Here is a 26682-nt window from a genome sequence, read left to right as displayed (position 1 = left end):
CGACACTTCAATATGTTGTTTTGAAAAGACAAACTAAAGGTCAGAACATCACTAACGTCTGTACTTGTACATAAGCTAAATAAAGGTGCTCTTACTTGTTAATCCAAGGTAAATATCTTGTGAAATATCCACGAACATACCATGAAAAATTAAATGCGATTATTATGGCTTCTGATTTCACATTGGTTGCTTAGTAGCAGTTTCAATTAAAAATAACCCTTTACTACACAATCATTTCCAAAGCTGCAGAAACATAAACACAAAAAATTTAAGCTCCCCTCCTCTCTTGTGCGCTTTATTATGAACTGTAATAACGGAAATAAAACTGTAAAATTTGCATGAATTTGATTTTATTCTCCAAAACTTTCATAATCTATCATAAATTGAAGGATCAACATTTATGTAAATGCCGAGCACTTTGACCCCAAAAATGGAGGATTTCAACGACTCATGATCTAAATAAAGGAATTTTATTTAAAAAAAGTAGACCGAAATAAAACTTCATTGTAGAGAGTTTCTTGTATATTTAATTATGATTATTGAGGAAATTGCCGGGGAAAGTTTTCAAGTAATGTCCTCCTGCTTCCTGACTGAAGAATAAAGTGAGTTCTAACTCTAATTTACTTAATAGCATGTTACGGCGGCAACCCAATAATGTTCGATTTGAAATTTACCACTTTACACATATTAATTATAAAGCTGAGCTATACGGCGAAACTTATTGACCCGTAAACGTATTCTTATAGACCTATTGCAATAGGGCTAATGAACTCATGGTTATGCCTAATTTCTAAGGAACGAGAACTGTAATAAAATTTGTAGTGCTTCATTTAGCATTGTACCCTTATCCATCACTTTATCTGCAACAGAGACAGGCACCACATTTTCTAGTTCTTTCTGTCTAGCAGCATCAGTAAAATCTTGACAGATTCTGTGGCTTGGCTATAACATTCTATATACATCTGCAACAAGCTAACAAGTTTATTCAAGGTGAAGGGCTGTTCCGGGATTGGTACTCCCATATACGGGCTCCATAGGTATGTGCCGTGGGATAGGGTAGGTTTGGAGTGTGGGTTTAAATGCAGCATTCAAGTGTTTTTTCATAACAAACTTATCATAATATAAGCTTATACTGTTAATGTAATACTGTAAACCTGTGTTGTAAATCATAACCTACCGTACCTGTTTTCTGTCATCATACACTGAATTTATCATGTTCATATACCATTATGGCTAGGCCAATGAAAACTCTTCGTCTTTTATTTTCTCTTTCCCGTTGTTCTTGGCTCCGGCTTCGTTGCATGTTTTGTCGTGCCCTTGCTTGCTCTCCTTCTCGTTGTTCTCCGCTTCTCGTCTGCCTATTTTCTCGGGCCCTTTCATGATTTCTTTCACTTTGCTCCTGGGTTGTTCTTTGCCTCTTTCTCGTCGTGTAGTTTCTTGCTCTTTTTCTCGTTGTTCCTCGTTACTTCTTTGCCTGTTTTCTCACGCCCTTGCTCGCTCCGTTTCTCTTTGTTTCTCGCTACTTCTTTGCCTCTTTTCTCGAAGTGGCCTTTCCTGTTCTTTTATAATTGTTCTTCGCTGCGTCTTCGCCTGTTTTCTCTTGCTTAATACTTTTTCTTGCGCTCTTCCCGTTGGAGTCTCCTCGAAGTTGAATTTACTCTACTCTTGTTTGTCGACATAACAAAAGACATAAATAAGCTTTGTCTCTTCTCAAGTTTTAAACTTCAAACTGGCTGAATAGACGTACTCGTTTTGAAACTTTCGTCAAACCTTGGCAAGGCCGGCAAGGTTTTGGCAACGTGATTTCCCGCCAAAAAAACGCGGCCTCCCGGCGTTTGGCCATTTCCAGCATCTGATTGGATAATTTTTGCCCTAGCACCCAGTCTTATTTTTCGCGTGCGCCCTCAACGCAATGACAGCTGGGAAGAAAACATGACGGAAGGTTATTGAATGAAATAGTAAAATATTCACCTCAAGTTCGGCATTTATGAAGTATTGGAAATTTAGGAGAACGAGTTACAACAGCCCTGGACCAAAAACGTTCCAATAAAAGGCTTCTAAGGTAATTTTAACGAGTGTTTTAACTGTGTCAGATCGAGTGCACACTTCGTTCACTTCAGCTTCTTTTCAGCACAGAGACACAACTTCCAGACGATACAATATAACTGCACATGAAGCCACCGAAGGTGAAACAGAGGTACTTGATGATTGTGTTTTCTCACAGTCAGTTTTTTCAGTATGCATTTTGCAGCCACAGATTGGTTTATCGATCAGTACAAATAATAATAATAATAATAATAATAATAATAATAATAATAATAATAATAATAATAATAATAATAAACGAATCTTTAGACAGGATTAACCCATCAGTACTATAAAGTACTGTTATCAAAGGGGACCTGTAAGATTTAAGAATTTAAAAATTCACAACGCGAACTGCAGATTGCAACTGCAGACCAGGTAGACTGGGTGCAAAACGCAGACTGAGAATGAAAACTATTTTTTGTGTGTGTCATCCGATAACTTAGCTTGTGTTATGCATTCGCTTTTCCGCGGTCATCTTTTACGAACATTTGTATGATTGTACCTGGTCTGCAGTCTGCAATCTGGACCGACCGATTGCTTTATGCATCAATTCAATTCAATTCAATTCAGCTCAGTTTTTTTTATTTACACTATACACTGGACATTTTGAATTCAATTTGTAGGTAAAGTAAATGAAAATAGTAAAAAGTTAAGAAAATAGAGCTGTAAGGAAATAAAATTTATGTGTGAATGGCGGCCAAAGTAGCAAGAGCTTTCTGGTTGGACACCGTCACGATTAAGTATTAAAATGGCAGCAAAAAAAAAAAAAAAAAAAAATTAGCTCAGCTAAACTGCATGTAGATAGATAATACACTGCATTACAACATGCATACACTACATTCGGACGTATACAATATATAGATTAAGCCAAGCCTGAAAGCAGAGCTCCTCAGTTATTTTTGGGATGTTCTCAATCTTGCCAATGAAAATTAATAATCAAACATGTAAGTGAGGCAAATTTTAGACAATTCTGTAGTTTCAGCTCAGAATAAGATTGCATTAGCAGAGCTGTATAATGGTGTGATGATGATGAAAATAGAGCCACTATTTCATGTGCAGATTTCAGGGGAGCCACCAAAAATCTTGATCATTTAACAAATCTAGCAAATCTTGTGTTATATTTGTGAACATTGTTTACTGGAGTCAGGACATTAGAGAGGACTTCAGAATGCTATCAGTTTCATTTCTAATCTTATATTATAAACGCCTTTCAATTCCAGCTGTGCACATCCCTCCTTGGGCTGACTTGAGGGAATTAGGTTTTTGAAAAACAAACTGGTATTGAGTGATATATTAAAAATTCATTTGCAATTATGGCAGCTAAGCAAGGTTACGTTTAGCTTACTGTTTACATAAATGCAGGCAGGCGCTATTGCATTGGCATGAAGAGTTATACAGCAAACCAGGTGGGATTCTTGCCTCAAAGTTGCATTTACCAATGAGGCTTTTAAAGCAGGATTATTCTAGGTATGGACTGGGTGAACATTCAGATTGTAGGATATGTATGTAATTGTAAATGCTTGTTTAAGAGACACTGCTACCATTTTTAGCATGATATTGGAAATCTCAAAAACATATATCGATCATTGGAAGCTGAACAATAATAGTTTTATTTTGTAGAACAGTACCCAACAAATGATTAAAACCGATTAGGAAGTGAGGATGGCTAATGATGGTGAGGATGGTAATGGATTGCAATATGGATTTATGAAAAAACGTCAGGCTGTCAGTTTTTCAAAAGTTTAAGTTTGGTTCAAAAATCGTTGAAATTTTGCAAAAATGATGCTACAGTGTGGACGTTCTTCAAGAAATTGCTTTTAATCATTTAGTTAGAGCTAATTGAGTTCTCATTACATAGATTTAGGGACCATTTCCTGAATTTATAACAGTTTTAAGCAAATATATCTTGACAGTGTCACTTTAATAATAATACAATAATAATAATAATAATACATTTATATAGCGCTAACACTATGAAATATTCAAAAGCCCTTTACATGTAAAAAGAAGCTAACAAACTAAAACAAAGATCTATATAAAGCATAAAATGTGCTAAAAATACAAATATATAAAACGACTTGTGTAATTAAGATTTACAAAAAGTATAAACAGCCATAAGTGATCAGTAGGACGCATGAGAAAAAGTCACCAGAACGTAGAAAAACAGGCCACAGAGTAAAGCAAAATAACTTACAGGTGAAAAGAAATAAACGTCATTTTACCTACCAAGTCTTGTCTCATTCCTTTCCATTCTCTGATAAAACGCTTTTCTTACCTGCAACAAGATGGCAGTTGCTTTCTTTCCCTTTAAGGTGAAGGTCATTCCATAAAGCTTACTTTTTGTCTCAACCTGTAGCAAGTAAACATTGCGTTTTTCCACTCACTGAAGTTTCAGCCTCCAAAGTGCCTGCTATCCTGCCTTGAAAGAAGCCCAATATTTGACTTGGTGGCTTCCATTTTGAAGGTGTACTTGGCAGCCAGGCTGTGTTTATGTGACGTCATTCCGTCCAACTCAAATTATTGGTGGGAAGCAGAAAAACCTGCAGCTGACTTGGTATCCTTTACAAGGTCAGCAAAATATATTTTTTCCAACTGATTATCCATTTCACTACCTTCACTTCTATCATTTTGGGGGTTTGGAGCTTGTCTGGCTCAAAATAGTACAGCTCAGGAACAGCCATGACCTAGAGTGGTGGTAAACTGCTTGTTGGAAGCCATCCTTGGACAGATTGACATCACAAAAACGAGGCCTGGCTGCTGAGTACTGTTTAAAATGGCAGCAGCAATGTCAAATTTTCGGCTTCTTTGGAGACAAATTTCACAAGGAAAGCTCCACTTTAGAGGCCGAAACTTTGCTGAGTGGCTAAACGTAAAAGTGCAAGTTTTATTGGCATTAAAAGAAAATGCATTTCTTTGGAGTGACCTTCTGTAAATTTTTCTTACAGGTGGACAAAAATCCCTTGCAATAGGTGTAAAATCTAAAAGATTGTCCACGAAGCTTCATCAATCATTTTCATCACCATTTTGTCTCCCATTAAATTAACATCTGGTGTTCAAGAGCATCTTGTTTAGTTTAGGCCCATAATACCAATTTTCAGACAGACCTTGATCTTTAACGAGATCAGGAAGATCAGCATGCACCAGTACACTGCGGAATTTTTGAGAGTGAAATTGTGTTCACCAATGAAATTTTTTCCTTTTTAGACCTTTTTCTTGCCGGTTCTCCTTCAAATTACCCGAGTGTTTAATTTCCATGAAGATCAAGGTAAGACTGATCAATTTTTGTATGTTTTTTTTTTTTGCTTTTTTTCACACAGTATTTTTTTCCTGCCAATTCAATTCCTGCTGTTGGAAACAATGGCAAACAATGATCACAGATCATTGCTTGAGAAACCCCACCTCATTTTCGATTGTGATGAAAGTGGCTTCAAGTTTGACTTAATTAACAAGATCGTCACTGCAGCACAAGGCACAAACCACATTCCAAGAGTGTCAAAAGTGCAGCACAAAAGGGTAGACGTGATGGTGTGTGCTTCAGCAGCTGGTGATAGCCTCCTGCCAATGTTTATCTTTAAAAGTCTAAGTGGGCATGTGCTGAGTGATGTTCAAGAAGGTGCTCCCACAGGAACCCTGTTTGCTTGTCAAAAGTTTGACTGGATTGAGAAAGGCCTTTTCCTCAAGTGGTTGGAGGAATTATGGCAACAGCAAGTTTTGGGTTTTTGCCTCCTCACACTTATGTCATCTTGTACAGCCCTTGGGCCTATCCCTCACTGGGCTGCTTAAAAAAGCTTGGGTGTGTACCTGTGCTGCTTTTAGTTGTGCCACCTGTGCAGTTGTCAATAAGCACAATTTTGCTTGGAGTGACAGCACAACCCCAGATGTCATGAGAGGAGGTTTCTGAAGATCCGGCATTTAACCTTATGATCTCACTGTGTCACTGTCTTTGACTTAAGCAAGGAACCAAGTTGGTGCTGAGCATCAGTACCACTACTACAGGACCGATGACTGAATTGTGTCAGAGTGAGGTTCAAGCAGAGAAAACTGAACTAAACAACCCTAGAAGCCAGTCACCAGTTGGCCTTCCATCCAGCTCCAGTTGTCAGCCATCTGTAAAGTTAACCTCTCTTCCTTTACTTATTCATCAATCATGATCAGTTTTCTGCCAAGTTAAAAATTCCCATCACCTATCGGAACTACTTGTCCTAGCACTCCAGGACCTATGCCTTCTTCTCCTCAGTTGGCTGCACTGGTTTCTCTTGAAGAAAGCATTGGGAGGGAACAAAGAGAAAGGTTTTGCTGTCACCTTGAAAATGCCTTTGATGTCACCACCAGTGATGTTAACAATAGTTGGTAGGCCATAATCTCACAGATAACGATGCAGGAGGAAGCATGTCAATGCAAATCAGCTTGGTCTTGCTCCTGTCAGGGTTAGGCTTCTGTGACTGTCTAGGTCAAGGAGCAAATCTGTATGGTTCTTGAAAAGTCACCACCTGTCACTGATCCTCCAAGCATACTCAGTCTGAAAATCATATGTAATCTCCACGGCATCTAGAGTCATTGTCATTGACAAGGACCTCTGTGACATCATGCTAAAACTAGTGCGGGAGGTCAGAAGTCTGGACCCAGAAAATCGGTGGTATGGCAATGGCAAGGTGTTTCTGTAGGCAATCAATTCTGAAAGAGAAAGAACAAGCCAGGTTGGCTGAGAAATGGAAGAAAGAAAAGAAAAAGATGCAAAATCAAAAACGATGCCGATAAAGGAGAAAATGTGAACAAAATAGTAAATCAAAAAAGAGGCTGCAGAGCTTTACCTGGAGGAGCTGTCCACATTATACATGTGCCAAGTTCACAATGCAAGGAGTTATAATTTTTTCAATCTTTTTTTTGCTTTTATGCAAACGTTCAGCAAAACGTGACATATACTGCTGACAGATACTTTTACATAACAACCAGGTTTGAATACGCAAAACGTGACACTTGCCTTGCAGCATATGTAGGTGTTGTGTTACAATGGTTTGACTTGATAAAGGTTTGTATGGGATGGCAACAGTTTTGCTTTAAAAGTCGATTATCCTTATATTTTGGGAATAAAATCTACTTACCCTGTTGTTGTGTTGTATTCTTTGTTGTTTGCCAGCTCCTCAGGCTGATCTAACATGATTTTGGCGAGTTTTCATTGTGTGGGTTTCCACTGTTAAAATAAAGCAAGGCGGGACACTCATTTCCGGAGTCAGCCTGTCACTGGAAGCAAATAAATCCACTGAAAATAACCCTGCTAACTCAATTCCTCTGTAGAATCAAAGAAGAGATGTTGAAGTCTCAGTTTACTCGCTGCGCAATTCTGCCCACAACACCTCTGCTACAAAAAATTTATTTTGAGATTGCTTCGCCTCACAAAATTAGTTCAAAAATAGGCTCATCAAATCGTCATGGACCATTTCGTAGTTCACATAGTATGTTGGGTAACTATAATTAGCCTGACATGGGAAGTCAGCATCGATTGTCGACAGCCAATGCCTGTATGTTGGCCATATCTGTCACGTTTTGCTGAACATTCCTATAAAAGCCAAAAAAACAAAAAATAGAAATAAAAAGATGATAACTCCTCACATCGTGAGCTTGGGCCGCCTGTGATATAGGCAAATCCGCCATTTACATGTATGTTTTAGGTCGTGCAGCATTCACTGTTCAAGAACTGGTGGCTTATTACTATTGAAAAAAGTCGTTTCTTGTATACCTCTCCACAATGGCCATGTTGGGGACAGAGGAAAGTGGCCATTATCAGGAGGTACGGGTGTAATGTGACACCTTTTTTTTTTCGGGCACAACTATTTTTTTTTTTAAAAAAATGCTCATTGTGCAGTACCAAAAAATATCCATACTCCTCCCACAGAAGGGATTGGAATTTCCTGGGGGGTGGACGGTTCTCTAAGACCAAAAAATTTGAAGAAATATATTAAGTTTTAATTGGAATTTCCAGAGGGATGTGGGGGGGGGGGGGGTTGGAAAAAATCCCTTCCGTGGGGGAGGTATGGATATTTTCTGGAACTACACGTTGTAGCATATATAAATCATAATGTAACAAAACAGAAACTTAACAGAAACTTAGATCAATGGCACGTGGTATGGATCAAGTTTGGTGATCTTTTACAAATATAAAAAAATGGGGTTTTGTGTGCACGGTTTGTCAGTCATTGATTAACTGGGTGATGTCGAGGGTTTTTTTGGCAGTTGGGATAAGTTTTAGTGGATGTTACCATTGTGGAGAGGTGGCCGTTGTAGAGAGGTTAAAATAAGAGTGAATGTATGGACTGTCCGCTGGGACCAAAAAGAGTGGCCGTTGTAAAGAGGTGGCCTTTGTAGAAAGGTGGCTGTTAGTGGAGATTGATTGCATCGGGAACATGTATGATATTGAATGCTGTGACAAATAGCTTATGGGAAAACCCACCTCTTGCCACTAAAAATGTGGAAGAACATGCTTTGCCTTCTTTGCTGTATGCAATCAACATGGCTGATCATATATTTGAATTGCAGAGAAAGATGTCAAGACATGAATGACCATGGCAGTTATGTACACAACTTAAGCAGCTGTGAAGATAAAGCCTGAAAAAAAAAATCAAGCTTCAGGGCTGGAAAAAAATTTTGAAATCCAGTTGCACTAGGCAACAGGATTTCAATTTTTTTTTTTACTTAGTGGGTGGCCAGTACATTTCAGTTTTCACTTGCCCCTACTAGAATATCACTTACCCAATAGGTGCACAATGAATGCAAACAAAGTATGCTTGGATTTTAAATTAATCCTTGCTTTCAACTCATTGTTTTGCTCATCTTGCAGTCTTGAGTCTTGAAATTGATTCTGATTTGAAATTATCACTAACGAGACTACTGAGGCTAATTTCACTTGCCCACCGGACCACCAAACTTATATTTTCACTAGCCTGAGTGCAAAATTTTCTTGCCCCAGGCAATCGCACCTGTGTTTTTTCTTGCCCTGGGGTTGAATGGGATTTGAACCCATAATCATAATCATTCATGTCTTTACGTCCTTCTCAGCTTCCAAATATTTGCTCTTTCATATATTCACTTGCATTCTTTACCATCGAGGGGTATATCACAACGTGACAAGCTCCTAGTTGCCTTGACAGCTCAGTTGGTAGAGTACTGAGCTGGTATTGTAGAAGTCATCGAACCCCATTCAAGCCTGAATTTTGTTTTTCCGGCTCTATCTGTACATTACAGTGACGATCACTCGTGTCTATAGATATATCTTTCTCTGCGGTTGAGAGCTGTTGACAATGCATGCTTTGCATGCCAGCAGGTGAAGAAATGGACCGTTGACAGGGCTGGCTGTTAATTTTTTTTTTTACTTGAATACATCAATCATCTCATGAATGACTGCATACGTAAACTACAAAAGAGGAAGGGGGTATTTTGATGGGTGTTTCACTGACTACAAATGGTGAACAAAGAATATTATTGTTTTGTTTCTCTTTTCATATTAGGAGATTAAGATATGTTCACAAGATCAGAGGCTGTTCTCCTGGTCATTTTTTCATTTATGACGAAGTCTAACTCGTATGACTCATATGGAGACTACCAGGACCAAATGAGGAATTATTATGACTCACTGTATCAAAGATCTTTTACTAAAGAAAAGCCAAACAGAGATGCTGGACCATCAAACTTTATAGATCTCAAAATGCCTGGCATTCACCCAGAGGAGGTAGGCAAGCTTTTCTAATTATTGTGCTTTAAAGCTTTTGGTAATTGGTGTTCAGTAGCATCATGTAGAGATGGGAGGTAAAAAATTTTCAAACATTATTTAAAATCACTTTGAAAATATTTGGGTGAAATGTCCAATTTTAGATTTGACATGTGCCAAGTGACATGAGCTTTCTTAGTTTTGTGCATTCCTCATGTTCATGCAACCAACTGTTATTTAGCATAATAATTTATGCAATCATGCTTTTGTCTTCAATTTTTATACCTAAGGTTTGTACATTATGTAGGGAACTTTCACCATTAATGTTCAATGCAAGATTTGCATGTTTAGTAGAGTTGAGGTTGGTGGCCATGGTATTAAAAAAAATTACATCTGTGAAATTTTATTTCAATTATTTTCTGGACTTTTTGTATTCATAATTGATCTTTTTGGCAAAGGATGCTCTGGATCAACATAAATGATCCAGCATAATGTTCCTTGCTGACGCATGCATTGACAGTCTTTAATTCAAGTTGTTAATATGTTACTGTTGGAAGCTTTGTCCAAATTGAATTTAATTTGGCTATCAATTTACTTAGTAGCAATATTGCAGTTACCAGTATATACCATGGTTATATTATTTAATTTCAAATTAGATAACCTAAGAAATCTATCTGAATGAATGATTAAATATAGTGGAACCTCTGCTTTTAAATCTGCTAAAAGGACCTCGAGCTCAAAAGTTTAACCAGGTGTCCAGATGAAGCAGGTGCCATAAGGCAGAGTTTGACTGTCTGAATGAATAAATGAAGGAATGAATGATAGTGAAAGAATGAATGAAATGATAGAATGGCAATGTTGACAAAATTTTGACACAGGTGTAAAACCTTTTTTTTTATGTAACATTTCTATATAGTTGACCATATGAATGTGACTGCACATAAAGATTAGCAATAAGAGTGATATTTGAATATTTACATGAGAATGATGCTGACTTGACTTACGTGTATGAATGTCTTCAATTCTCGCTTCAATTGTTCAGATAATTATTTATGGAAAAAGCTTTGAATTCTTAAAATTACTAAGTAAACAGATACCAGCTTCTGGTTGTTTTTCTCCTTAAAAACCATCTTTGAAAGCATTGTAAATTCAGTCTTGGATCTCTACCCTTTTGAAGAAAATTTCATTGATTACTCAAAAATGGTTGTGTAGGCCATGCTATGTGTCTTAGCATTCAGTAATTTTATCAGTTTCCTGTATTATATTCTATACTTGGTAAAAGTTGGAAGTGATTCTATTTGTGAGAATTTTTCTTTTTTTGGTTTTATTTAGTCTGAAAATCACTGATTGTGACAAAAGTGAGCATGGTTTGTGAGTCATTGTATTTTGGACTGGTATTTATTGTCTTTGAATTAATATTATGTCATTTCTGTCCAATACAAAGAGGAGAAGCCTTCTTGTGATAGTTGCCAAGTTGCATTTACAGTATCTAAGTTGTATTGCATTCTGACATTTATACTGAAAAGTGAAACAAGCACCCTCTCTTCAATTATTGCATGCCCTCCATTAAAATTAGTATCCAAAGCACGTAATTCATTCATTATGGTAAGGAGTTTTTCGTTTATTGACCAATCCAAGTGGAATAATATGTACTGTCTTGCAGCATGACTCATACCTTTGTACAGCTATGGATCTTGATCGTCACAAGGAAGCCTATATTGGTAGGGTTTATGTGTTTTGGTGGCATATTGATACATGCATTGAAAACTGATTTCAAAATTTAAAATACATCTATATACTAACTTATTTTAGTAGTAGTAACAATCTTTTATTAGGAAGCTCCATCACTAAAAGTGGTTTACATAGAGGTCCTAATACTGAATTAGCTGCAACCAGGCTCAAATGTAACTTATGTGTAGTCTTATGAATTTAATTATTATCTGACAGGGATGGTTTCTTTATGCAAACACAACTCTTACTGAGTTGTAATTGCATATTTTCTGAGTATGAAAACATTTCAACCATCTGAACTTTGTATCATTCTCAACAGCTGGATTTGAACCTCATGATGAAATGCATACAGCGCATCATATGTTATTGTTTGGATGCCCAGCTTTAGGAGAAGTGGCTTTGGCTAGCAATGGAAAATTTTGGTATTTTTGTAAATTATATCTGCATAACACAATAAATGCATAACAATAGTGCATGCATAAACACATTAAATGAATTTGGTTTCCATAAGCTTTGCTTTCAAGGAATATTTGTTATTTACTAAAATACAGAGAAACATGGACTTCATAGCCTTCAACATAAGTAAATAAATTCTGAACAAACACTTTCCCATAGTTTAATTGTGGTTCCAAACAATCATGAAAGATAGGTAGACCTACATAATTTTTTGTTTTGAATGGCCTTACTAGTCCCAGATCTTAACCCCCCAGCAGTTTCTGACCTAACCAGAAGAATTTCACGTTTTCAGATGGCTAAAACATGGTGAAGAAAAAAAAATATCCAATTTTTTTTTTTTATTTCTGTATTCATTATGAGTTCATGTATAGTATCCATAAGCAAATAAAAACGTGTCTATGATATACACTTCTAGGAATTGTGGGGACATGGGATCAGGTGTGTGCGGCGGTGTAGAAGAGAAGATAATGTATGTATGGGGAATAAATGCTCCAAAGTTGAAGTTACCTCCTGGTAAGTCAGTTCCTTCAGTTTACTACAAAACAGATTTTTTATATTGTAAAAGGTACACCCCTCCCTCTTCTAGATCTATAGGTTCCAAAAACCCCTTACAAAGTTATATAAGTCCAGGGTTTATGACTGAAAAGGTATGGTATTGTGACATGGAAACATAACTTTTATATGCTTTTATACATGGTAATGTTCACTCTTTATCGCCATGCATTAATCATTATTTTTCCTGTGAACAGCCTATGAATTATTTTGCTTTCTGTTGTTTTTAGATGTTGCCTTTGAAGTGGGTGGTGATTCTGGTGTGAATTATCTTGTACTTCAAGTTCACTACAAAAAGGTTGATCATTTCTTAGGTAAATTGGTTATTTCCTTCAACGGGGCTTTTGTATATTCTTGTCACATGCTGACCTTGTCAGTCATTATAAATGGTCACAGAAGAAAGTGGATGCCTGGAAATTGAAAAAGTGGGATGAAATTTATAAGTCAAAAAATGTTGAGTATGTATAGTGGTCAATGTGCTTAGCTACACCTAGCTACAATCATGGACAAAAGTCCTTGGGACACTTATGTAATTTAACGAATTATCTGTGTTTTACCATTGAAGTTTGAAAAAAGTGCTGCTTTCCTTTTTAAACTGCATTACTTTTCCCTCTCCCCACCCAATACAATGTTGAAATTCAGAATAAATTGCAGGTAGTAGTTTTCAACATTGTATGGGGGGGGGGGGGGGGGGGGGGACAAAGTTAGGCATATGAAGTTGTATTCGCATCAGTGGCGAGTGCGCAAAAGCACCAATACTGCAAATTTATCTCAAGACTTTTGTCCATGATTGTAGTTCTCAGGCATGCCACTTAAGGATGTTTGCACTCAAAATGTTACCACATGCAGATTTTTTTTAAAATTTGCCATGCGTTAAGATCTACTTTTGAAAAAAGACAAAAAACTGGGGGGACAACATGCTCGTTTTTGGGACAATGGGTGCAAATGTCCTTAAACTGAACAAAAGTGGTATTTCAAATAAGCATTAAAGGGATTAAAAAGTATGACTGAGGAGTTGAACTAGGGTCTACTGAGAAACAACACTAGCTTATTTAACAGTCAGAGTGGGACTTGCACCCATGACCCCCCAGATTTTCAGTACCCTAACCATTTGGCTATGCTAGCTGTCTCTGTGGATCTCAGCGTGCCAATTTTCAGACTACCAATTTTGAGACTACAGTCAAACCTCCCATAAGCGACCACCCAAAATGTCAAGCCTCTGTGGTTGCTTACAGGAGGTGGTCACTTATGAGAGCCTAGACCATATTGGGTCAAAATTTTGCCACAGTAGCATATGTTATTTACAGACACTTATCCCATGTTTTAAACGTTTTATTCATGTAAAAATTAATTTCGAGAAAAAACCGTGCCTTCCCATGGAGAAATTTCGGTCTCTTGTACTTCCCAGGAATGCAATAATGTTGCAGCAACTTCTTATCTAATTTATGTTCTATTATCTGTCAAGTGGTCACTTGTGGGAAGTTAAAAACAAAAAGAAATTTCAAACTTTTAGCTCCAAAACTGGTCGCAGTAGCCTATGAGAGGTGGTCGCTTAGGAGAGGTGGTCACAACCAGAGGTTCGACTGTATCGAGTTTGTTCCAGATTTTATGGTGGTTCAATGCAACCAGCAACTTTTTTTTCTCAAAAAATCTTCTTAACTTTTGAAGTTTACCTTCAAACCACCATGAAAAATATCTTTCTGATGTCAGTACAGCTAGTTAAATATTTTTTTCCTATTCGGTCCACATGCAGGTATTTGTGTATAACTTATTTAGAAAAGAGAAAGGGGACTAGCTGGCTTCCTGAAATAACTCCAGAGTTAAAGAAGGCGTGCATGCAGCCAGATTTACAAATATATTAATACAAGTTTTAGGTTTGTTCATACATGCTCACAGTCTCATTGTTGGCAATCTTAATAATGCTCTAGGAAGTGTTTCTGTGAGCTAAGTGGCTCCTCCACGTGCGTGTTAGTATCCCTTAAACAGTCACTTTGTTTAACTCCTCACAGCCAATCCTACCCTGAGAGATTACTCTGGAGTGGACTTGCTCACTGCATCAGTACAGTAAGTTTTGTACAGACATGTTCTACTATGTTAAATTATCACTTGCATTGTCAGTGTTAAAGTTTTTAAGACTCATGAGTACACTTTAAGGATGAAAATAAATATGTTAACTGTATAAGTTTAGGCAGAGTTAAAGTATTTTACACAGATCTGGCTGAAATTAATGCATTTTCCCCTGAATCATCTGAACAGTTCTATAATAAAATTTAACAAACCAAATAATAAGACACAATCACAGTTCATAAGACATGACGTTTAAAAGGTAATAGACTACAACCTCCTATACCCTTGGGTGGTAATTCTTATTACGTTATTAGTATTTTAATTACATAGCCTCTTCTCCCATCAGGGCACCACCCTCCCTTCCTAACTCCACCTCTCTGGCTCTTCCTTTACTTTCTTCTCCTGTTCCCCTATCATTCTTTCCTTAACCTTTTCTTCCCCTCACCTCCCTTCTTTCCCCTTTCCTCCCATAATTCGTCTCGATTAAGGTGCTGAAAATTTGTAAAGTGCTGTCAAACTGTTTGAAGTAAATTAATATATAGAAAGCACAATGAGTTATTATTTACAGTGTATGGCTGATCCATGGAGCTTCAAGTCTTTTGGTGTGATAGTGTTGGAAGAGGGGTTGAGATTTTCACCAGTCACCGTTTACAGCTGTTTCCTTTGAGAGCTTTAAGCAAAACCTGCTAAATTATCCTGTTCAAACTGTGATATTCTTCATGGTTTCACGAAAGTTGGTTATCTCTATTTGCAATATCTCTCTGTTGTTATTTTGTACCCTACCATATAGAAGTTGTATTTCTTTTTCTCTCATCTATCACAGACCTAGTCGTTTGGCAGCAATATTTCTGTTAGCAGCAAGGGGAGAAATTCCAGAACACAAGAAAGGTAAATTGATATCATTTAATTTACCATATTTGTCAAAATGTCTCAATTTACATTCATCCAAGACCTGTACTGGATCTTACTGCACAAATGACAGACAAAACATAACTTCAGCTGTAGACAAACAACATGTCTTACATTTACTCTGTTTTTAGCTAAACTGACAAAATATGATTAAATATGGTACACATTCTAACCGTTTAACAGTGTGTGTGTTTTAAGTATTTACGAAGTACTGCTTTACAGGACTTCTGTTAGTTATGTGTGTATTTTTCTGCCTGTCTGTCTGTCCGTCTGTCTGTCTGTCCGTCTGTCTGTCCATCTGTCGGTCAGTCAGTCAGTTAGTTAGTCAATTAGTTGGTTTAACCGTTTGCTAAGTTGCATTAGACTTGACAATGAACTTGCAGCAAGTTATACAATTCAGAATGTTCATTTATAGTGTAGTCCTAAAATAAGTTTTAAATAGTCCTTTCTCATTTTTTTTATTTGATAACATTTTGAGACAATTATAGTTCTTTTGGGTAACAAAAAAGTCATTTCCTGCTTCAGGCTCACCTATTGTTTTTGTTGTTGTTGTTGCTGTTGTTTTTTTTCTTGTTTTTTTCCGTTCTTTATTCAGCGTGGTATTTGAACACTGGCTGCCATTACAGAGCAGGGCCTGTGTTACATCCATTTGCCTTTAGAGTCAAAGCACGTTCCATAGGTAAGTCCATTCAATGTTATATTTACATATATATCAAGTACTAAATGTTACGTATTGTGCAAAACCCTTTAATGACCTTTTTACGAGCCACTGGTATTGCTGTATGTATTATATGACTCAGAAAATGACCTCATTGTGATTGCCTGAGAGCAGGCAAATTGGTCATTAGACTCTGTCACATGATAAATGAGTTTTTGCACGAAAACTTAAGCAATTAAAGGTTTGCAGTACAAGTGATACATGTACTTGACAATTCTTTTAAATTGCATTGGCCTGAAGGCTCAGTGTAATTTTGAACAAAAAAAAATTCAAATATCACTCGTAGTGTCAATCCTTCACTGCATTCACATTCATTAAGAATTACTGATGTTTATTTGATAACTAAACAGCTGAGAGGGCCAGTAACTTTTTTTTTGGTATATTTGGTGACGTTTGAATATGTTGGAAATTAGGAAATATAACTTTCGATTATCAGCCAGGACACTGCCTCTTTCATAGATGAAAATTCACCATTTGCAAATTAAATGTTTGGTGATGCTGTTTTAGAGAGTGTCATCACTGGCTACAGAATACGCGATGGACACTGGACACTAATTGGAAAAGGTGGTCCACTGCGACCTGATGATCTGGTAAGGTAACCTTTTCCTGCTATGTAATACCAGGCAGTTGTAGTTATTTTTAACTTCAGTGTCATCCAAACTAATGTCATTATCATTCTGTAAGGTTTTGCACGAGGCCTTTTAGTAAAACTGGAATGTTTTGTTTGAGTTATGAAGTAAGAAAAGGAAAATGATACTCTGCTTCAAGATCATTTCATTAAACAAGAAAACGCGAAGACTAGTTTATTACGAGATCGTTCAGAAGTACTGGTTGATTAAAACATTGAACTATCTCGAATAGTCCTGCCATCATTAAGACCATTAAGTAAAACTGACATGACAGATTGTTCTCAATTAATGCATTTTTTAGATTAACGGTTTTCCTAAATTTTTTTTAAGCGATATATACATGTGCACTGCTAAGTTTGCACACTTCCTTTAATTTCCAGGCGTTTTACCCAATAAAAAAAGATGTCACTATAAAAAGTGGGGATTCTCTGGTAAGAATTGCAGTGTTTTGTATAATGTTACGTTATACCAGCCCAGAGGTCACGCTAGATTAGTTCGTGCTAACTCCCGATTATCACAGCATCACAAAGGACTGCGCTGGACTAGGTCACGTTATTCACGTTGGGCTAGGTCATGCTAGGCTAGGTCGCGCTAGCCCCAAACTTGCATTCAACTGCAACATTCATAATTGTTTTCTTTGAGTTTAAATGTGTCGATGACAAACTTATCATTTGGATTTCGCTGTAGACCTGTTTAATGTTGTGTTATTCACAGACAGGCTATTTTGTCTCTTCTGTGATTTTCTGTGTTCATTCTTCAGTGTCTAAGTATTGTTTTGAAGCGTCATTGGAAATTTTGTTTTTGGCTTAACTAGCTAGCGTAACTAGTTAAATGGCTGAGTATTTTTCTTATAACTGTTGATAGAAAAACTCATTATTGTTTACAGGTTGCCCGGTGCACCTATGATTCAATGAAGAAAGAAAGAACGTATATAGGGTATGTGAGCATTTAGCTGTATTCTCTGTCTTGTCAAAGAACAAGGGACAAGATAATGCTTTCAATTGTTTATTAACCTCATTCTGTGAACCATTAACAGTCACAACCAAAAACAGTTTTGTTTTTTGATTCAAATTTCATTAAACCGAGTCCCCTATATCTGATATAGACTTTCAAAACATGATCACTTTTTAAATTTACTCTGCTGAAAGAGCTTTTCTAAAGCTTCACTTCTGATCATGAAGTGTGGTTTACAACTGAGAAACTTCCGCAAACAGCAAGGACTTCACAGAAACGTCCTATATTAAACGTTACGGTGAAGTGAATTACATCGTTCAGTTGTTTATCGAAATTTGAATCGACAAATAATTTTCAAGATGAATACTTGAGCCATGTTGAGTGTAATAACATTTTTTTTCAGAGCGACAATGAAGGATGAGATGTGTAATTTTTACATGATGTACTGGTATGATCCAAGAGAGGATGAACTTGGGAAAAGCGTTGAGGACTCTTGTGATGTTCTAGTGTTTGAAGATAAACTAGATTTCCCTGTGGACTCTGACGTGCCTTTACCGGGCAGTGGACAAAAAATGGAGATGAAAAGAAACCTTAAAGATGGTGAGTTTGCTTGTTTGTTTTTTGTGTTGGCTAATCTAAGCAACATTCATCACAGTTCTTCAATTGTGCTTGATACTGGCACAACCCAATCATATCCAACATTTTTTTACGATGAGTTCACTACTATGAAATTTTATGAATTAAGCTAGGCTATTGTTGCATTCAAGATAGCGTGCCACAGTTTTCAGCATGGACACGTGGTATAACCTAGAAATTGCACGCCATGATTACTTACTTACCATGCTACCGCGTTCCTCCAGGTCTTATGTTGCCCGTTTTCTTGTCAGATGCCTCGAGATCTTTTCATGCATGCGATTTTTCCTAAGAGTATCGTAGTGGATACGGTTTGTTTTTCTTGCGCGGGACCAAACGATTTACCGATAGAAATTTGATTGCAGAGCGCCACGACTGTGTAATTTATCAAGCTGTCTGTTTGCTCTAGGACCATGCAAGGCATATTGCAATGAAGAAAAACCATCATTGTTACTTGAAGAAGATAATCGTTGGCCGGGAAACAACCCAGGCAGTCAGGGGCTTGGTCAAGTTACTGCAGTCGACACTGATTCACAGGGAAATGTGTTCATATTTCATCGTGCATCAAGAATATGGCAAGCAGAGTAAGGCAACCTCTCACGCTTGCTGCCTCAAAAGAAGTCCAAAATCCACTATGTTGTATGGCAAAAGAATATGACAGACCTAAAGCAAACTGACTTCAACCAATCAAACTTTAAAGTTTCTTCGCTTAAGACCAATGCATACAAACCAGTTCGCGAAGTTCTAGCACAAGGCTTGAAAGAGAGGCAACTTTTACAGAAGATTGGAAAGCTACAGCCGTTGCAGTTAGTAAATGAAATCACTCGCGCGGTGTAAATTGTATTTTCTTGTTGCAGTTCTTTTGATGACCACAATATTTTCTCGAGTCAAAGTGACCCCATTCCGGAGCCGACTGTGCTCAAGTTAGATCCAAAGACAGGCGATGTCATGGACAGCTGGGGAGAACATATGTAAGTATCCATGTGCTATGTGCTGGTGTTGTGTTGTGGACATTAGGAAATAGGGGCGAGCTTTCCTTAGTAGAGCAGTGACGTAGTTTGACTGTTGAATGCCAATTTTTTTTCTATTAGAATTCAGCGCTGCTTTAACATATTCACCCGAGTGCTCATAGTGATCTAAATTTTATGAGTTAAATAAGAGCTAAAGAAATTTGTTACTGGTTTAGATAATCACGAGATAAGAATTATTCTTTGTGGGAATCCACAGGGGCTGTCCACACAGTTGTTCAATATATATTCCTTGGGCTTTCCTCGTTCGTTCTCTCCCCTTCCCTGCATCCTTCCCACCCACCCACCCTCCCTCGTACACTCCTTTGTTCCCTCTTTTGAATTCTGTGTTTCTTCTTATCCAGGTTCTTTATGCCTCATGGACTGACGATCGATCACGAGGGCAACACGTGGTTAACGGACCAAGCCATGCACCAGGTTAGTACCTTGAACCCCAAACTGATTAGGTTTTTTTATATTTTTGTTTATGCTTTATTTTTTTTATAATACTTGCTTAATACTCGCGCTTTAGTATGTTTATATGTAACCGTTTCTGTTTTCGTGTCACCAGCTTGCTCTTCGTATTATTACAATGCTGTTTTGTCTACTCCAGTATGCATTGCTATATAAACTACCTCGCTAAAAATATTTCTAGATTTTTCACTTACAATTTCTTTCAAAGCTTAAAAAATACAATTTCTGAACTGTATGCAAAACATTTTCGTCCGGCCCGATAACGCTGTTATTGTCGAATAATCAAGCAGTGCAGATATCCATTGTATCTCCTATTATTTCAATACAGAACAGATAACAATACTATCACGGTAGCTTCTCTCAATGTACGCTAAAAGAACAGAAACTTTCAATTGGCTCAGATCTAAAAAATATTCGATTTACATGTTGCAAGAAGTACATTGTTCGCAAGAAAATTCTCACCTATGGGCTACTGAATGGGGGTACAAAAGCCTTTTCAGCTCTTTTTCTAGCAGCAAAGCTGGCGTAAGCATTCTTTTTAATAATAACTTTGATCTTCAAATTATGAAAACCTATATCGATGATTCAGGGCGCTTTATCTTGTGTGACTTTAAAACAAATGGAAAGAGTATAGCCTTGACAAATATTTACGGTCCAAACGAAGATGATCCTGCTTTCTTTAAAAATCTCCTTGATCACCTTCAAGATTTCGAAGGAGACGAAATCATCATTAGAGGCGATTTCAATTTCGTTCTTGACGTAGAGAAAGATAAAAAAGGGGGCCTGCCCAAAACACATCACAACGCGCAAAAAACCATCCTTGAGATATGCGATAACCTCGATATTGTTGATGCCTGGAGAATATTGAACCCCGAAGAAAAAAGGTATACTTGGCGCCAAACACAGCCTATTGTCCACTGTAGACTAGATTTCTTCTTAACAAGTCAGAGTTTGCTGGGTAGCATTATCTCCGCAAACATTCTACCGGGCTTTAAGACAGACCACTCAATGATCACATTAAATATATCTCTTCATTCAAACCCAAGAGGGCCTGGTTTTTGGAAACTCAACACATCCCTTCTGGCCGATAATGATTACATTGATTTGATAAGGTTAACTATCCATGAAACACAGAACGAATACGAAAACGATGAGTCAATAAACTCCGCGCTTCTTTGGGATATGATCAAACTTAAGACACGGGAGAAATCTCTTAGCTTCGCTGCTGCCAAAAAGCGAAAAACTTTGCATAAACAGCATGAGTTAGAAGAAAAAATTGCCTTACTAGAAAAAGAACTGGAACAGCCGGCTGGCGTCAGCAAAACGCAGAAAACAAATAAAACAGAACAACTTGAGTTATTCAAAAGTGAATTAGAAGAGATTATCAAAGTACGTACCCAAGGGGCAATCTTGAGATGTAAAATTAAATTGTACAATGAAGGCGAAAAAAACACCAAATATTTTCTAAATCTTGAGAAAAGACACTTCAAAATGAGTACAATAAGCCAGCTTAAAATCACTGATCAAGAATTTGTCACATCTGACAAAGAAATCCTTGCTAAATGTGAAACCTTTTACAAAGAACTCTACACATCCCAAAAAAATGTGATACCAACAGAAAACGATCTTTTTCAACCTGAAAATGACACGGTTCTGGACAACAACGAGGCAATGAGTTGCGAAGGATATTTAACAGAACAAGAGTGCCTAAAAGCTTTAAGAAGCATGAATCGGGAGGAAACCCCTGGAACTGATGGACTCCCGGCTGAGTTCTACAAAAATTTTTGGAAAGACTTGTCTCCTCTTCTAATAAGTGCACTCAACTATTCATATGATGAAGGACGCCTTTCGATCACACAGAGACGCGGAATCATTAAACTCATACCAAAAAAAGACGCAGAACCGCACTTAATTAAAAACTGGCGGACACTAACTCTTCTCAACGGCGACTACAAAATAGCTGCGAAAGCTATCGCAAACCGAATAAAATCTGTTATCCCAAAACTTATCAATAACGATCAGACCGGTTTCCTAAAAGGACGATTTATTGGAGAAAACATTAGATTGATAGATAACATTATGAACTACGCTTCTCAAAAAAACATCCCAGGGCTATTGCTTTTTATAGATTTTGAAAACGCCTTTGACTCGCTAGAATGGTCTTTCATTGAGCGCACGCTCCAGTATTTTGGTTTTGGCTCTTCTTTAATAAGCTGGTTTCAAATATTTTACAAGAACATCGAAAGCTGTGTCCTAAACAATGGCTGGGCGAGTGGTTTTTTTCAACTACAAAGAGGTGTTAGGCAAGGTTGCCCTCTTTCGCCGTACCTATTTATATTATCTGCTGAAATCTTAGCTAAAGCAACCAGATCGAACAAGAACATTAAAGGAATATCTGTAAACAACTCAGAAATTAAAATTAGCCAGTATGCAGATGAGACAACCTTCATTCTTAACGGCACTAGCGAGTCATTATCCGCCACACTTCAGGCGATCGAAACTTTCGGCAGTATGTCTGGCCTCAGACTCAACAGTAAAAAGACCGAAGCTCTATGGATTGGATCAATGGTGGGAAATAAGGAAAAACTTTTTCCCGAGAAGAACTTTAAATGGCCAGAAAACAAAGTAAAGGTCCTTGGTGTCTGGCTCTCTACCGATCCCAATATCACATTAAATATAAACTACAGAGAAAAAACGGACAAAATTAAAAGCATCTTAAGCAATTGGAAATATCGCCGGCTAACATTAGACTCAGCAAAATTCAAGTTATTAAAAGCTTAGTAGCATCTCAACTTACGTATATTTTAGCTCCGCTGGCGACAAATCATAAAACTATCAAAGAAATAAACGATCTTTTCTACAGCTTTCTTTGGGACAATAAGGGCGATAAGATTAAGCGAAGTGTCATGATAAACGACTATAAAAACGGAGGGTTAAAAATGGTTGACATTGCTTCGTTTACCAAATCGCTCAAGACTGCTTGGATTAAAAAATACCTTGACGATTCTAACCACGGAAAATGGAAAGATTTTTTTGAACTTGAACTTAGGAAATATGGCGGCAAACTAGTCTTTACATGTAATTTAAACAAGTTTGACACTTCAAAGTTGATATCGGTCCAAGACCCTTTTCTACAAGAAATTTTAGAAATATGGTCAGAGGTTAACTTTGATGATAAAATCGAAACCGAGCAGCAATTTCTTGAACAACACATATGGCATAATTCGCTAATTAGGATCGAAAATAGACCGGTCTTCTACAAACATCTTTTCCTGCATGGAATCACTAAGGTAGCTAGCCCAGTTAATGACGGACTCGCGCAGTTTTCTCCCCTTTGCAGATTTTATCAGCACTTACAATATACGAATACAACCCATTAAGTATTTCGGCCTTATTTCTGCCCTTCGACACCATTATAACACTAACTTTCTTGGTAAAGAACCTAGTAGCACAGACACTCCCGATACCTTCTCCGAGACTTTTATTAAGAACGATAAAGCGAACAGAATTGTATACCAGAAGCTCCTCTCTTTCAAAAGCACCGTTCCTTTTAAAAGCCAAGAGAAATGGAATGACAGCATTAAATCTGATGAAAGATGTTCTGCTGACTGGACTAGCGCCTATTGTCTGGCAGCTAGGTGCACAAAAAGCACAAAACTCGTAAACTTTCAATTCAGATTCCTTCATCGTATTTTACGGGTGTCATTTTATTTCTTTTGTGATGTACATTTCTGGTGCCAAGTTTGAAGAACACTGCTCCAATATTTCTAGAGATATTCTTTATTCAATATTTTACCGTTTTAGCTGCACAACTGATGAAATTGCGTAATACAAAAACGTCAATGTCTCTAAAACGAAACAGATATTCCAAAAAGGAAAATGCTATTCTTGTGTGTTTTGAAAAGCCTTTCAAATAAGCAGCAACTATTTTTCAATTCATAGGCACTTTAATGTCGGATAAATTGTTGAAAAAAAAATTCGTTGTTAATTACGCAATAAAATCTGAGCAGTTTGTTCGTTATACTTCCTGCAGGTTTTCAAGTTTCCACCCGGAAAGAAAAAACCTTCATTGACACTTGGGACACAGTTTTTACCAGGAAATGATGATACTCACTTCTGTAGTCCTACTGATGTTGCTGTTGACTCAGACGGAAATGTTTTTGTTTCTGATGGGTAAAAATAATCTTCTTTTGCATTTAGAATTTACTATTATTGCTGTCCACAAGATTGAGCAGGATGGCTGTTTGATTATTCAACAAAATGTCCGCAAACCGCATCTTTATAACGTTAAATAATTTGGAGCTATGGAGCAAGATGTCCGGCGGACTAGTCTTCTTGAGCGCGGCTCCGAATATGGCAAAGCTACGTATATCGGAGAATATCTACATATACCATATGAGTATCGTGACAATCTGTTGAATAACAACATTTGATTTTTATACGTCGGGCACCGTCGTTCTGAAGAAGAGTTTAGACCAATAGGCACAAGGAACAGTTCTAGATAGACCTACTTGCAAAATTATTGGGTAGAATATAATTCCTTTATTTGCTGAATAGGCGACGCTCACGGCGTCGCCGTCGTCGTTGCTAAAGCTCCGTATTCGTGGGTAACAGTGCACTGTTACCCTGTGACGTCATAGATTTTGCAAAGTTTCCCGGCGCTTAAACTTGGCGGGAAACAGTTTTATTGTTAACTGTCATCTGACCTCAGAGTAAAAAATAAGAGCGCGTACCGTTGGGGAATAGCTATATAGCAATTCATCTTCAGTTCACAGCCTCTAATTCATTTCGGTGTAAAAGGTCTTAATTAAAATATATGTTTTGTTTTCCTTTTAAGCCATAATGAGCCAACTTTAAAGATGACTTAGAGCAGATGTTCCTATCACTTTTAATCCTTTATAAGTTGTGGCTTTTTCTTCTTTCTCCAGATATTGCAACGGTCGAGTTATAAAGTTTTCACCAGAGGGCAAAAAAGTGCTTTTGACGATTACTAACAAAACGTTAGAAGGACGCGGTAAGTTAATACTCGATAAATCAGCCTTGCGATGTTGATATTTATTCGTCAGTGCTTCTCCAGATCCCTGCAGCGAAATTGTTACTATTGCCAATTAGACAGTTATTATTTTATTGTGAGCCTGAAAATCGATCTTGAAGTGTTCTTTTTCTGCGATGTTTTACATCTTTCGTTCGTCTACTCTTTTCCTATTTTTTAAATCCTGTTCGCTTGAGAATCAAATAAGGTGTTTTATGCTATGGACAAACTCAGGTAACCTCAGAACCAAATAGTTTTCATTGGTTTTCCTTGTTTCCTTTCACATCTGAAAAACGTAATCTTATATTGCTGCCGATGAAAGAGAAGCAAAACGGATCTTTTCCCTTCCTCTTTCCAGATCCAGATTTTTTCCAGCTACCTCACAGCCTGTCTCTTGACGAGCAGAACCGACATCTTTTTGTCGCTGACAGAGAAAACAGTCGAGTGTTGGTGTTTGATTCTGTCAACGGGTCTTTTGTCCGTGAAATCAAAGAGTTTGGGGATCGAGTATTTGATGTGCACTACCACCCTGAACAAGGTGATTATACAATTGTTCTCGCCTTTTTTATGAGCTCGACTATTCATTAAATAATGTAATGTATTTATTTTCTCAAGGTGAAGTGCTTCATGTTGTAAACGGTCCTTTTTCCTCTGAGGCGCTGGGTTTCACGTTCAGGTTAAACGACAGTACTGAGATACAACGCTGGAAGTCACGCCTGGTAAGATCTTTGCGAACACAACTTTGTATGAGTTTCATGGGTAACATTTTTTGTTTTCTATTTAAATGATTGATGATTTGCTCAATGGAGTTGGTGCAGGAGTTAAAAGCCTGAATCCTGTTTTGATTGTAAACGTATTGCAACACTGTGGACCCGGACCTTGTTAGTTATAATGAAAGAAATACTTCAAACCCACATAAGGGCGACTGAAATCACTGAGACCGGGGTTTTATATCACTTGTTTTTTTTCCTTGTTTCAATTTCTTCAAACTCTTTTGTAGGGTTTCGGACAACCTCATGACATCGCTTCAGATCAAGATGGTGCAGTGTATGTAGCTGACATGGCAAGTAACACAGTTTGGAAATTCAAGCGACGAGCTTAATTCTAATTACTATGCAGAAAGAATAGGAAATAAACTCCGTCTTTCTTACACAGCGATGCGTACCTCACCTGTCACTCCAGGACTTTTCTTTAAGAATGTTTGAACAATCAAATGTTTGACCAATCAAATTTTTAGGCTTGTAGGAGCGAAGTTGACATGACAACAAGCCGCTGGCGGGAAAAAAATTTTGTACTTATGACACGTGACATATCCGAAGACTACTTTGTATCAAAAACTTCACTGGAAAAATCAATGTAAAATTAAAACATTGCAATAGCAATAAAACTGTAGAAGTACGTCGCCAAGATTGTGTGTAATTTGGAGATTTTTTTATGAACATTGTAAGTTCTATTCTCAAAAGTGGACTGGAGCTATTGTAGCTTGCAGTGGAGGCTTGTTCAGCGGGGGAATATCATTAAAAAGAGATAAATTTCATTTCCATTTGAAAAGATTCCCTGCATTAACCTCAGTTGAAAGTGGTGGGACAGTGAACGCGATACGCGCAAACCTCACTCCAATTTCCCCTCCCCTCGCCCCCCCCCCCCCCCCAAAACAATGTTGAACATGGAAGCGTTGGACAGACATTAGCCAAGGAAAATGAGTGTCAATGTTCGCTAAGAGCTTTCCA

At 37.5% G+C, this 26682-nt stretch overlaps 1 protein-coding gene across 10 annotated transcripts; it reads left to right on the top strand.

The window, feature by feature from the left end:
- Positions 1-1899: 1899 nt before the first annotated feature.
- On the top strand, positions 1900-26589 carry LOC145460332 (peptidyl-glycine alpha-amidating monooxygenase A-like). Of its 10 annotated transcripts, XM_081445114.1 has the most exons (24): positions 1900-2062; positions 2132-2197; positions 3451-3555; positions 5293-5353; positions 9591-9811; positions 11454-11511; positions 11841-11943; positions 12393-12490; positions 12760-12843; positions 14539-14593; positions 15420-15484; positions 16101-16184; positions 16731-16813; positions 17233-17283; positions 17739-17788; positions 18210-18406; positions 18849-19023; positions 19297-19410; positions 19812-19884; positions 23954-24093; positions 24849-24934; positions 25311-25490; positions 25568-25671; positions 25953-26589. In XM_081445114.1, exons 5-24 carry the CDS (start codon positions 9602-9604, stop codon positions 26052-26054), a joined length of 2112 nt encoding a protein of 703 aa, XP_081301240.1. In that variant the 5' UTR covers positions 1900-2062; positions 2132-2197; positions 3451-3555; positions 5293-5353; positions 9591-9601; the 3' UTR covers positions 26055-26589. The 10 variants fall into 10 exon arrangements, with proteins under 10 accessions (XP_081301240.1, XP_081301248.1, XP_081301263.1 ...); XM_081445122.1 differs by lacking the exon at positions 3451-3555; XM_081445137.1 differs by lacking the exon at positions 5293-5353.
- The last annotated feature ends 93 nt before the right edge of the window (positions 26590-26682 follow it).

The sequence above is a fragment of the Orbicella franksi genome, chromosome 1 (genome assembly GCF_964199315.1).
Source record: "Orbicella franksi chromosome 1, jaOrbFran1.1, whole genome shotgun sequence".
NCBI lineage: Eukaryota > Metazoa > Cnidaria > Anthozoa > Scleractinia > Merulinidae > Orbicella > Orbicella franksi.
This window is presented reverse-complemented; position numbering and strand designations above follow the sequence as displayed.

Excerpts from the sequence above, each read along its gene's own strand:
- LOC145460332 (XM_081445144.1), top strand. The coding sequence starts at position 9,602 with ATGTTCACAAGATCAGAGGCTGTTCTCCTGGTCATTTTTTCATTTATG. Across the intron at positions 19,411-19,811 it reads GACAGCTGGGGAGAACATAT|GTTCTTTATGCCTCATGGAC; the intron begins GTAAGTATCCAT and ends CTTCTTATCCAG. Across the intron at positions 25,491-25,567 it reads GCACTACCACCCTGAACAAG|GTGAAGTGCTTCATGTTGTA; the intron begins GTGATTATACAA and ends TATTTTCTCAAG.